The 12,785-nt window shown below is 43.9% G+C and overlaps 1 protein-coding gene across 1 annotated transcript in view; it reads left to right on the forward strand.

The window, feature by feature from the left end:
- The first annotated feature begins 706 nt into the window (after window positions 1-706).
- URB2 (URB2 ribosome biogenesis homolog) overlaps window positions 707-12,785 on the forward strand; it is a 62,725-nt gene continuing 50,646 nt past the window's right edge. The window contains exons 1-2 of the mRNA XM_066594874.1: window positions 707-813; window positions 11,117-11,254. Of these exons, the coding sequence (XP_066450971.1) occupies window positions 11,129-11,254 (126 nt within the window). The 5' untranslated portion in view covers window positions 707-813; window positions 11,117-11,128. The remainder of the gene's footprint in view (window positions 814-11,116; window positions 11,255-12,785) is intronic.

Genomic DNA, 12,785 nt, shown 5'->3' on the forward strand with positions numbered 1-12,785 from the left:
AAAACAAAGTGTTCCTCAAAATGCTAAAAAGTAATGTTAAATTTGTACGTCTCCTAAATGGTTAAAAAAAAAAACCCGAAAGTTTTTCCAATGTGCGCCCAAAATAAAGTAAACGGGTGGAAATATAAATCTTAGCAAAAATTTCTATATTATGTTTGCACATATTTAGGATATTGCAGTTGGAAATATGAAACAATGACGATTTTTTCAAAATTTTCCCAATTTTGGCGCTTTTAATAAATAAACACAAATTCTATCGGTCTAATTTTTCCGCCTAAATGAAATACAACATGTGGCGAAAAAACAATGTCAGAATCGCTTGGATATGCAAAACCTTTCTGGTGTTTTTCCATGTTAAAGTGACACATGTCAGATTTGCAAAATTTGGCCTGGTCATTAAGGCGCAAACAGGCTTGGTCACTAAGGGGTTAAACTCCACGGAAGGCAGCTTTCCTACTTTAAAAATATGAAGATTTTAAAAAATGAGCTTAAAAAAAAAAGGAGCCTCTGCTAAATCCGTTGTAAGTGCATTGCACAGGATAGATCAGTGTGGGAGGAGCTCCTCAACCCCGCCTCCTAGTCCCAACCCATCTGCTACGCGTCTCTTGAAGCGGAGAGCGCCGAGGAATGCCACCTGACCTTCTGACGTCACACCTCTTTCCAGCAACTACACGCTAGCTGATACCATGGCAACAGGCCTCACGGAGGGTCACTTCCGGTAGCCAGGATAGCGTACTGCTTCCTTCCGGTGTGTGGTCTTCGCACGTGGGCTGCAGAGTTCTGTGATAGTCCCGGCTCGGCTGCTGTCAGCAGGTAAGTAGTGCGGATAGGTGACTCTCCCACTACAGGGCTGCGACCAGCGGGAACTGTTCTCTTCTAACGGTTCCTATCTAGACCGCTCCTGCCTGCGAGTGTTATATGTTGTCTGCTGTTGTATATATCGTTTGTTTGACTTCATTTGTAGTGAGAGGATCATCATAAGGCTGGACTCGCATGAGTGGAATGTTGCAGCGTATGATGAATGGAGTCAGTGAAAGTACACTGTTTTTCACTGATCTATTTGCATTTGGGAATATACATTGCGTGTCATAGGTGTGCAGAAGAAATGCATCATGTTCTATTTTGACATGTATTAAGCTTGAAAGAGCCCTATTGCTTCCTATGGTGCCTAATAAACGCTATTCATATGCCATTACATTGCATATGTGTGGCATTTACATGAAGCAGCAGCGTAGGAAATTTAAACAAACAAAAAAAAGAAACGAGGAAGACTAAGGCCTCATGTCCACTAGAAAAAGACGATTCGTGTGGATTTCTGCTGCGGGTCACCATTAATTAGATTTTTTTTTATTGTTTGCTGGAGATCATGAGCAATGAGATGAATAGAGCTCATCTGCGCATGGTCCACAGTAAGGTAACTGGGAAATTCGGGTCCACACGGATTCCCCGTGCAGAATCCTGCAGCGGGTCCCTCATGGCCCGCAGACATGAGGCCAAGAAAATAGATTATACTTGCCTTTGCCTGTTGGGACGCTGCGGGTCTCCTCTCCGTCGCTGCCAAATCTTCTTTCTATGGTCTGGCGGATTTTTTATTTTTTTTTTAAACTCCTACTTCCTCACGGCACAGCACAATAACAGCTGCGGGTGTGCAGCAGGACCGGATGGCTTCCATAGGCTTCAATGGAAGCCACGGGAGCCATCTGTGTGGGAAAACCGAACGAAATGCAGCAGGCATCTGGTAGTTTCCCGCGATCCGCACGCCAGGGAAAAATGACATCCACAGGTATTTAATTACCTGCGGGTGTCCAATGATTCCCTATGGGCGCAGATCATGCCCATTTATTAATTCTATTTTGCCCCTGGGCATTGGGCCTAAAATGGAGCATGCTGCTTTTTTTCCCCCCGTGCATGAAATACGCAAATCAAATCACATCTGCGGGTCTCGCTGCTGACATTTTACAAGCTGCATTCAGCTGATTTGTCTCATAAACCTCCATTTTCATGCACATGCTCTCCTATAGACTTGTATAGGAGAGCACGCATACAGCAATCGGAAAAGAGTCCGATTTTTTTTTTTTTTTGTGTGTGGTGTGAGAACTTGAGCGGATAAGTATAAAAAAAATTCATTCCCCCTGGCTACCCATCACCTTCACTAACTGCAACGTAACTTTGTTTATAGGGAGGTGACAGGTTCCCTTTAAGCCATGCTACAGGGTTTAATGGGAAGTAATTCATGGTGGCCCTGGGAGTCTTCACAATTTCCCAGTCTGCCATGACAGCTGAACAGCACCCTATGATTGCATTGTGGGAGGGGTGACTCCTCCCTCTAGCGAGCCATTTAAATGCTGCAGTCAGTGCTGATTGTGGCATCTAAAGTGCTGGCATCTGAGCCGACAGTTGGTACCCACTTCATACAAATCCCGCACACATACACTGCGCGTGTACGAAAAATGTTGTTCTGGTGATGGATTTAACTATGAATGGAACCGAATCAATATTTTACACATTTCTTACCTACCTTGTGAAAAATGCATAAAAAGAGGTCCCTGTGCTTCTTGGGGGAGCAATGAAAGAATGCTTCAAGAATTTTCAATGCAAGTTACTTGTGTAGGAGGTTCCCTACGTCGAGACCCCCCCCCCCCCCCCCCCCATAAAAAACCAAAAATTATGTGCCCTGTCTTCTCCCAAACAACGTCCAAGGGAGGTCCAGACCTTGTTTGGATGAAATAACAATTTATTTAAAACACACAAAAAAGCAACAAAATAAAAGCATAATTGCAAAGAGGATGTTGTATGCGAGAGGCAGGTGCAATGCCTCTTTATTAAGCTGCCCCATCCTGTACAAACTGTCTTTAAATATCCCAAGACATTCTCAAACTTTTCTCCTCTCAGTGACGTCACAGCGTCCAGGGCGTGAATGCTGCGGTCCAGCGTCTCTGGGAACACACGCTTAGCACAGCGTCATCGCTGGGCAGAGGAAAATCTGTACATTAACGTCACGGAGCCAGCGCTGCATCTCAAAGTGAACACCTACTCTTGCATCCTGCATGGCAACTTCGTCCCGTGACGCACTCGTGTTGGGTGTCCCGGTTGACAATTTGCCGGTATGTCTACACGGCAGATCCAGGGCACACACCCCCAGATAACCCTGTCATGTGTTCCTGGGTGGCTACAGGACAGGAGTGGGCTGGTGTCCACAAATCACAATTCGTTCATAATTAATATACATTGAGTACATATAGTCAATAATATATAGCACAGTATAGCCTAAAATACAGAAAGGATATAGGTATCTGTTAGGCTGCCTGCCGACGGGCGTTTTTGGATTGCGTTCTCCGCAGCGATAATCCAGCCGCAGGGAACGCAATGCTTGCTTTCCATAGTGTTGCTATGGAAAGCGCAGCCCCCCCCTGTCCACAAGCGGAGAATCATAGCGATTCTCTGCTTGCGTCCGGCAAATTGCAGCATGCTGCGAATTGCCGCGATTCTCTGCGGTCAGTTTATCTGTCAGATAGGCTGACCGCGGAGATCCGTCTGCAGGTTGTTGTATCTCAAAGAATTCTAAGTTTATTACTACAGAAAGAGTTTTTATTAAGAAAAGAAAGGAGTATACATGGCTTTATGCCAATGCTTCACATAAGGTCTTGTGTAAAAACTATTAACTCACATAAGCAAGTTTTCATTCTTATGTGAAACTAACACACAAGTACATATCTACAAAAACTTGTAACATTTCTACTGTGGAATGCTGGTAACTGAAAAAGCTATATTTCATAGTAACATAGTATGTAAGGCCGAATGAAGACAATGTCCATCTAGTCCAGCCTGTCTATCCTCCTGTGGTGTTGATCCAGAGGAAGGCAAAAAACCCCAAGAGGCAGGCGCCAATTAGCCCTTTTGGGGGAAAAATTCCTTCCCGACTCCGTAATGGAAATCAGACTAATCCCTGGATCAACCTCTAATAGTTCCTTCCTGCCAGTACACCCGGATTAACAATTAACCTAAGATTTATATCCTGTAATATCCTTCCGCTCTAGAAAGACATCAAGTCTCCTTTTAAACGCCTCTATGGATTTTGCCATCACCACATCCTCAGGCGCAGAGTTCCACAGTCTCACTGCTCTTACAGTAAAGAACCCTTTTCTGTGTTAGCGATGAAACCTGCTTTCTTCTAGACGTAGCGGATGCCCTCCTGTTACTGTCGCAGTCCTGGGTATAAACAGATCATGGGAGAGAGCCTTGTATTGTCCCCTAATGTATTTATACATAGTTATTTGATCACCCCTTAGCCGTCTCTTTTCCAGGGTAAATAATCCCAATTTGGATAGCCTCTCTGGGTATTCCAGTCCCTTCATTCCATGTATTAGTTTAGTTGCCCTTCTTTGGACCCTCTCAAGCACTGTAACATCTTTCCTGAGCACTGGTGACCAGAACTGTACGCAGTATTCCATGTGCCTTATATAGTGGTAGAATAATGTTCTCGTCCCTCGCCCCTATACCTCTTTTAATGCACCCCAAGACTCTATTAGCTTTTGCAGCAGCTGACTGGCATTGGTTACTCCAGTTTAGTCTACAGTCCACTAGTACCCCCAGGTCTTTTTCCATATCACTGTTTCCTAGCATTACCCCATTTAATGTATATTGGTGACATCTGTTTCGCCTGCCTATGTGCATATACTTACATTTTTCAACATTGAACCACTTTTACCATTTTTCTGCCCAAGCCCCCAGCTTATCCAGGTCCGTTTGTAGCCGTACATTGTCCTCCGTTGCATTGATTATATCGTATAATTTTGTCATCTGCAAATATTTATATTTTACTGTGCAGCTCCTCTCAGGTCGTTGATAAATATATTGAACAGAATGGGGCTTAATACTGAGCCCTGTGGCACCCCGCTAGCGACGGTGGCCCAATCTAAATACGAACCATTTATTAACACCCTCTGCTTTCTATCTCTGAGCCAGTTCTTTACCCAGATACACATGTTTTCACCCAATCCGAGCTGTCTCATTTTATATATCAGCCTATTATGCGGCATGGTGTCAAATGCTTTAGAGAAGTCCAGATATACGAGATCAATAGACTCTCCCAGGTCCAACCTAGAGCCTACTTCATCGTAGAAGCTGATCAGATTGGTCTGACATGATCGACCCTTCGTGAACCCATGCTGGTAAGGAGTTATACCGTTGTTCTCCTTGAGGTATTCTTCGATGGTGTCTTTCAGAAACCCCTCAAATATTTTTCCAGTTACTAAAGTGAGACTTACTGCCCTGTAGTTACCAGGCTCACTTTTGGACCCATTTTTGTAAATTGGAACCACGATGGCAATGCGCAAATCCAATGGTACAACCCCGGTCTTGATAGTATCCACAAATATTAGATATAGCGGCCTAGCTAGCACATCGCTTAGTTCCTTTAGTACCCTTGGGTGTATTCCACCTGGGCCTGGTGATTTATCAATTTTAATCTTCTTTAACTGGTTCCGCACCTCTTCCTGCGTTAGGTATGAGATATTTTGTGCGGGGTTCATTTTATTCCCCTGCATCTCGTGTGGCATTTCCTTTTCGTTTGTGAATACGCTTGAAAATAAACAATTTAATAGATTTGCCTTCCCTCCATCATCTTTAATGATTTTTCCTGCATTATTTGTTAAAGGGCCAGTGCTCTCAGTGCAAATTTTTTGCTGTTAATATAGTTGAAAAATAGTTTCAGGTTGTTTTTACTCTCTTTGGCGATCAGTCTTTCTGCCTCCTCCTTAGCAATTTTGATCTTATCTTTGCATATTTAGCTTTTTTCCCTGTACGATTTTAGCGCTTCTTCGCTGCTTTCTTGCTTTAATAGTTCGAACACTTTCTTTTTTTCGTTTATTGCTCTTACTGTCTTTTCGAGCCACATTGGTTTCCTTTTACTTGAAGTTCTTTATTTTTAAAGGGAATGAACTGCTCACATGAGGTGATTAGGATCCTTTTAAACTTTTCCCATTTGTCCTCTGTACTGTTATTTTTGAGCATGTTGTCCCAATTAATGTTACCGATAGTAGTTCTGAGCTGATCAAATTTTGCTTTACTAAAGTTTAGTTTATTTGTCGCTCCCTGAAAAGGCTTCTTATTGAATGACAGCTAGAAGTTAATTATATTGTGGTCACTATTTCTCCAAGTGCCCCTCAACCTGTACCCCCTTTATTCGGTCCGGTTTGTTAGTTAGTACTAAGTCCAGAATGGCCCTCCCTCTCGTTGGTTCCTGCACAAGTTGGGCAGGTTTTGTTTTCCCATATTATATCTGAATAATTAAAGTCCCCCATGATAATTACTTCGTTGCGGTTTGACACCTCTTCTATCTGACTTAGTAGTAAGGTTTCAGTTTCTTCTGTTGCTTTTGGTGGTCTATAGAAAACCCCCATCAGCATTTTTTTTTTCTCCCTGTAATTCTACCCACAGAGATTATGTACAATTTAACGTACAGAAATAACCCTCCCCCTTTCTGGTTTCCACAGTCTCTTCTGAAGAGGTTGTAACCCTGTAAATTCACCGCCCAATCACTCTTTTCATCAAGCCATGTTTCCATTATTCCGACTATATCATAGTTTTCATCGGCCATTCTCGCTTCAAGCTCACCCACTTTGCTGATCAGACTTCTTGCATTCGTGGTCATACAATTTATACAGTTTTTTTTTTTTTTCTTGTTCTTTAAATTCGTTAAGGTCGCTAGTTACACTGACTATTTGATTTGTGGAATCTGCGCAGGACACCTGCAAATCAAGCCACCCCTAGGGATGCATGGACGTCTGCAAATTAATTAAAGCATGCATATTTGATTTGCGGACCTTCTGGTCCGGGAAACAAATCGCAGCATGCTCCATTTCTGTGCGGATCCCGCACTGACGGCTTCTATTAAAGTAAATGGAAGCTATCTGATCCGCGGCACAGCCGTCACGGACCCTGCCGGAATGCTGTGGATCCCTGGAAAAGCAGGAGATAAAAAAAAAAAAAAAAAAAAAAGTGTACTGCACATGCGGCTGGCACTCCTGCATGCATCCGCAGTGCAGAAGAAAGAAGATCCGGAGAGGTAAAAAAATGTCCTGGACTGCGGGCAGTGTCGGCTCTCGTGGGCGGAATCCTTCCTGCCCGTAAACATGTGGCCTATATATTTAATCAAATCCACCTGCAACCTTAGATACATAGGTCGAAGTACAAAGAGTTTAAAAACTAGGATGAACCAGCATAGATTCAACATTGCAAAGGGCTACTTAAAACATTGAGTTTCTAAACACTTTCTGTTTGTTTTTTTTATAACAAAGATGCTATAGGCTTGAAAATTAACACTGTGGAGAGCAGGGAAATGTTCTGGATATTCAGGCTTAATTGCCTGGTGGACTTAATGAAGTTTCGGAGAGAATGTAAAATAGGTGTTTTTTTTTTTTTTACATCTCCCTACCTGTATTAATTTTTAGCACTTTTTTTACACAGGATAATTATTATATGATTTTAGAGAAATATTGAAAATGGGATAATGATATGGCTATTAACTTTTTTAATTTGTAATTTATTGTTCTTATGTCATTAGATTTGTTTTTGAATTTATATTCATGTCTGTCTTTTTAAACAGAACGGGTTTCTATAAATGCCTATATACTTTCAGTGTTTTAGGGGGTTGAGGGGGTAGCCCTCTGCCTAGTATACCCCTCCCCTCTGGAGCTGCCGTGTATGATGACTACTTAGGGTTTACCTGCGGCATAGCCCTACAAATGTTGATCTCATGCATGTGTTAAATATGTTAATGTCATTTCTGCTTGGAGCTTTAAGGCTGGGTTCACACAGGGCGGATTCCCGTCGGAAATCTCGCTGTTTGGCCGCAGCAAAAACCGCAAGATTTCCGCCGGGAGAAACGCCGCGGTTTAAGCCACGGCGGCTTTGAAGCGGCCCGGCCGCTCGCTCTTTGGCTGTGGTCGGTGCTCCCATAGAGGAGAGCGCGGCCGCAGCGGAATGAAAAAAAGAATGGACATGCTGCATATTCTGAAACCGCGGCAGCCGCGGTTTCAGCCGGACATACCGCAGCGGATTGGCCGTCCCGTGTGGACAAGATTTCTGAGAAATCTCGTCCACATGGCTGGCTAATCCCGAGATTAGCGGCCGCGGGCGGATTTGCCGTGTCGAAATTCCGTGCGGCAAAACCGCGGCAAATCCGCCCTGTGTGAACCCAGCCTAAAACGTGAGGTAAGTTTCAGTCAAGGTAACTTTGGCTATGGGGATCCGCTAGATGTTTAGCATTCCTGCGCCAGAAGTTGCATTCGGAGCCTTCAGTGCAGATGAAGGATGAAAAAAATCCTGCATGCAGGAATTTATCATCCAGAACAGTGTTCCCTAACTCCAGTCCTCAGGGACCGCCAGCAGGTCATGTTTTCAGGATTTCCTAAGTGTTACACAGGTGATGTAATTATTGTCAGTGCCTCAGACATCGCCACAGGTGTTCTTACCATAGGATATCCTGTAAACATGACCTGTTGGTGGTCTCTGAGGACTGGAGTTGGAGACCCCTGATCCAGAAAACCCCGGACAGGATGACCAAAAGACAATGAGCCTCATCATAGTCTCTGGCGTCAATCAGTTCCGTCATACACATGAATGATTTTTTTTTTTTTTTTCTTATTTGTTTCCCCGCATCGCACCGTGTCACATTCATGGCCCCATATCACAATTATGTGAAACTAGCCTTAGAGAATAGGAAATATCTAAGGCTGGGTTCACACAGGGCAGATTTACTGCAGGATGTCCACAGTGAAAAGTCTGCTTCAAAACCCACAACATTTGGTGCAGAAATCAGCTCGTCGTTGAGAAGAGGGGAATTCCGCAAGCGTAAACGGCAATACTATTTACATTCTGCAGAATTAAATTCCGCTTCGCATGTCAATTTCCGCACAGGTTTTGTGCAGATTATTTCCACAGCGTATGAATAAGATTTTGAAAATCTTATCTGCTTTGCTACTACTGTAAGTGCTATGGATTTCCATGTGTGTGTGTGTGTGTGTGTGTGTGTGTGTGTGGGGGGGGGGGTCCTCATGGCACATCCCCTCTGTGTGAACCTATTCACACTATACTGAAGGCTCATACTTTTTTCTTTTTTTTGTTTTTAATACAAGAAGTCTAACGGCCAGCAGTTTTCCTTTATGATCCACCACTGCGTTTGAATAAAAAAGAAATCCTGCGTGAAAAACAACACAAACGTCCCGTGTGAATGTGGCATCTAGATGGGCTCTAATGGTTTTTCTTACAGATTACATAATCCGTCAGAAAAAAAACGATTATCTTTCTCCTTCAGTTCCGGCATTGCAGAGCTGGTCTCCTCTTAGGAAATTCCATTAGAAGTTTGGACATGTTCAGAGATGTGTATTTTGTGTGTGCAATTACGTCGCACAAAACAAACATAGCATGCTCTATTTTCCTGGCCATTTCAATGGCTGGGAACATCGGTGCATCTTTATTTATTTATTTTTTTTGTGTGCAGAATTGCCCATGACTTTTCCATGCAAAAAGTACAGTAAAAAATGCAGTTGTGCACGCAAATACTCAGCTTTAATTCCACAAATATGCTTGTGCTTCTGTGAAGGGACTGTTAGTTATTCTCTGTTAAAGTGAAACTTGCCAGATTTCCAAATTTTGCCAGGTCCTGAAGTCATTCAGAGCTCCTGGTTTTCCCACAACTCCTGCCTCTCTGCTGACATGGAATTGCATATGGCAGCCTGTTACCAGCTGTCTCATGCCGCTTCCTTCATCAGTCTCTGCTAAGGCCAAAGCTGGATGGTCCCATAGCGCTGTGATTACATAACGGCCACTTTTTGCTTATTGACTAACTTGTTGGGGGTCAGATGGAGAAGGATGCTGTTAGTACCAGCCCTTAAGTGCAGAATAATACGCTTGCGATAGTTTAACATTTATTTGCTATGCAGGGCGCATGTCCCCGTACCATTGTGCCAATTTCGTCGCTATTCACTGTACTTTTTCGTGCTGCCAGAACCGCTCACACCAGCGCCATGTTTGAGTAGGTGGGCCGGCCGACTAAGTCCCAGTGCACATGCTTAGCCGCTGCTTTATTCAAGACCCTCCTCACTGCGGTGGTACGGAAAGGAGAGAAGCATGACACAAGCGCTCAGTCTCATAAATGCATCGGACGACTCATTCGCAGAGCAGTATGACAAACTGAGTTTAGCCAGAATACTGTCAGAAAAACAGTGTATTTTACTGCAGCTCCTGGCAACAGAAACCTCCTAACTGGTTACTTTTAAAATAAATGTCAAATGTAGAGGCATATTTTAAGGCTGGGTTCACATAGGGCGTATTTGCCGCGGTTCTGCCGCAGCAGATCCGCCGGCGGCAAAACCGCCCGCGGCCGCTAATCTTGGGATTAGCCAGCCATGTGGACGAGGTTTCCCCGAAACCTCGTCCACACGGGACGGCTAATCCGCTGCGGTAAATCCGGTTGAAACCGCGGCTGCGGCCGCCGCAGCCGCGGTTTCAAAAGAAGCAGCATGTCTGTTTACAGTCGGTTTTTTGTTTATTTATGTTACGGCCGCGCTCTCCTCTATGGGAGAGCCGGCCGCAACGGAAAAGCATGCGGCCGGACCGCTTCAAAGCCGCCGCGGCTTAAACCGCGGCGGTTCTCCCGGCGGAAATCTCGCGGTTTTTGCTGCGGCCAAACCGCGAGATTTCCGACGAAAATCCGCCCTGTGTGAACCCAGCCTAAGATGTGAGTTCTAATGTTGTCTGGGACTTCAGTTTTTTTTTTCTATTGATGACCTATGTTCAGGATAGGGCAGGATTAGATTGCGCCATTTGTGCTGCAGCGACCTTGGTTTTTAGTGCAGGCTTGCAGCTCTTATTGAATTTAGTAGGAGCTGTTGCTGCACTACGATGCAGCGCCACCACAGCATGGATGACGCTATCTGCTTCCTCTGTTGTCCGTACTGACAGCAATGACTGCAAATTGGCTGATCTGGGGAGATTCTAAGTAGTGGATCTTCGTTACTCAACTAATCTAACGATTAGAAAAAAATGCCTGAAGTCCTGGATATCCCCTTTTCAGATCTATTTTGTTAACTTTTTCTTTTTTTTCCTCTCATAGGAGGCTGGAACAATGACTGGAATTTACTCCGGTATCCAGATGAAGCTCAAAAACTCAAAAATTTCCTGGGAACATAAGCTAAAACTAGCTCATTTTGCTTGGATTTCTCATCAATGTTTCATTCCCAACAAAGAGCAGGTAAAAGCGGCCAAGAAGTAACTTTTGTTTTGTAGTCTTACATTCATGTCTACTGAAAGATTTAACGTGCAGCTGTCTAATGCGGTTGTGGTTTAACCCTTTCCAATCCACTGTGACCTTTTAAGACATTATGATTTAAGGCTGTACAGCTCCAATGTTGGAAGACGTCCATCGGGGTTCTCTTACTGTATATTGCCAGCCTCTCTGCAGTCGGAGCCTACCAAACCCGTCACCTCATGCAGTACTGGCTTTAGCCAACATATAGCGCCGTTGTATAACGGCAGAAAAAGAGTAAGCCCTCAGGAAAATCGGGATACAAATTGGATTGGAAAAGGCTAACAAATGTCATCAGTAAGATGCCCACAGATGGGTTAAAGAGATTATCCTACAGAATATGTTCCATAGTTGAATGTAGCTGTAATAACCTATTTTTTTTTTTAATTCAGACTTACAAAGAAGATATCGGCCGTTCCGTTTTGCTTCTCTCTCTCCCTGCTCCTCTTGGTGTGTGTGGCCTGATTCGTGTTGGCGTGAGTGTCAGCTGCAGCATTTTCTCTGCTGTCAGAAGAGAAGCTGAGCAAGTTCGACAACGTTGGAGACGCAGCTGCTCAGCATCTCTTCTGGCAAGTCGAGAAGATGCTGCAGCTTCAGAAGCAACCAGGCCAACACCCCAGGGATCCCTCCACATACCCAGTGGAGCAGAGTGAGAAGCAAGATTGATCATGTGGGCCCACCTGGGAACAAATACTGAGGAGGACACAATAGAAACAGTAAATGGTGCTGTTATAACATTATTCCTGGAATATCTAGGGATATAGACTGTTTTTTTTTGTTTTTTTTTTATATTAAGTGTAAGTAGAAATAATGGTTTTCATTATGGCCTGCATTTAACCCCTTAGTGGCGAAGCCTGTTTGCGCCTTAGTGACGGAGCCAAATTTTTAAAATCTGACAGGTCACTTTAACATGTCCATAAAGGTTTAATAACTCCATAAAGGTTTTGCATATCCAAGTGATTCTGACATTGGTTTTTCACCAAATATTGTGCTTCATTTAGTTTCTTTTCAGGAATTAATGCAATTTAGAGGAGAAAAAAATGAAACTTCATATTTTTGCAAATATATCATTTTAACCCCTTAGTGACCAAGCCTGTTTGCGCCTTAATGACCAGGCCAAATTTTGCAAATCTGACACTTGTCACGTTAGCATGGAAAAACACCAGAAAGGTTTTGCATATCCAAGCGATTCTGACATTGTTTTTTCGCCACATGTTGTACTTCATTTACCGTATATACCGGCGTATAAGGCGACGGGGCGTATAAGACGACCCCCCAACTGTCACTTTATACGCCGGTATACAGTGGAGAAAAAAAAAAAATTCATTACTCACCTCCCACGGCGTTCTGTCGCGCTCCGGCAGGATGACGCTCGCTCCGGCAGGCTGTCGCTCGCTTCTCGTCCCCGGCGCAGCATAGCTTTCTGAATGCGGGGCTTGAAATCCCCGCTTCCAGAAAGCTAATACACACGCCGGCA

Source organism: Eleutherodactylus coqui, chromosome 3, assembly GCF_035609145.1.
Source record: "Eleutherodactylus coqui strain aEleCoq1 chromosome 3, aEleCoq1.hap1, whole genome shotgun sequence".
NCBI classification, from domain to species: Eukaryota; Metazoa; Chordata; class Amphibia; order Anura; family Eleutherodactylidae; genus Eleutherodactylus; species Eleutherodactylus coqui.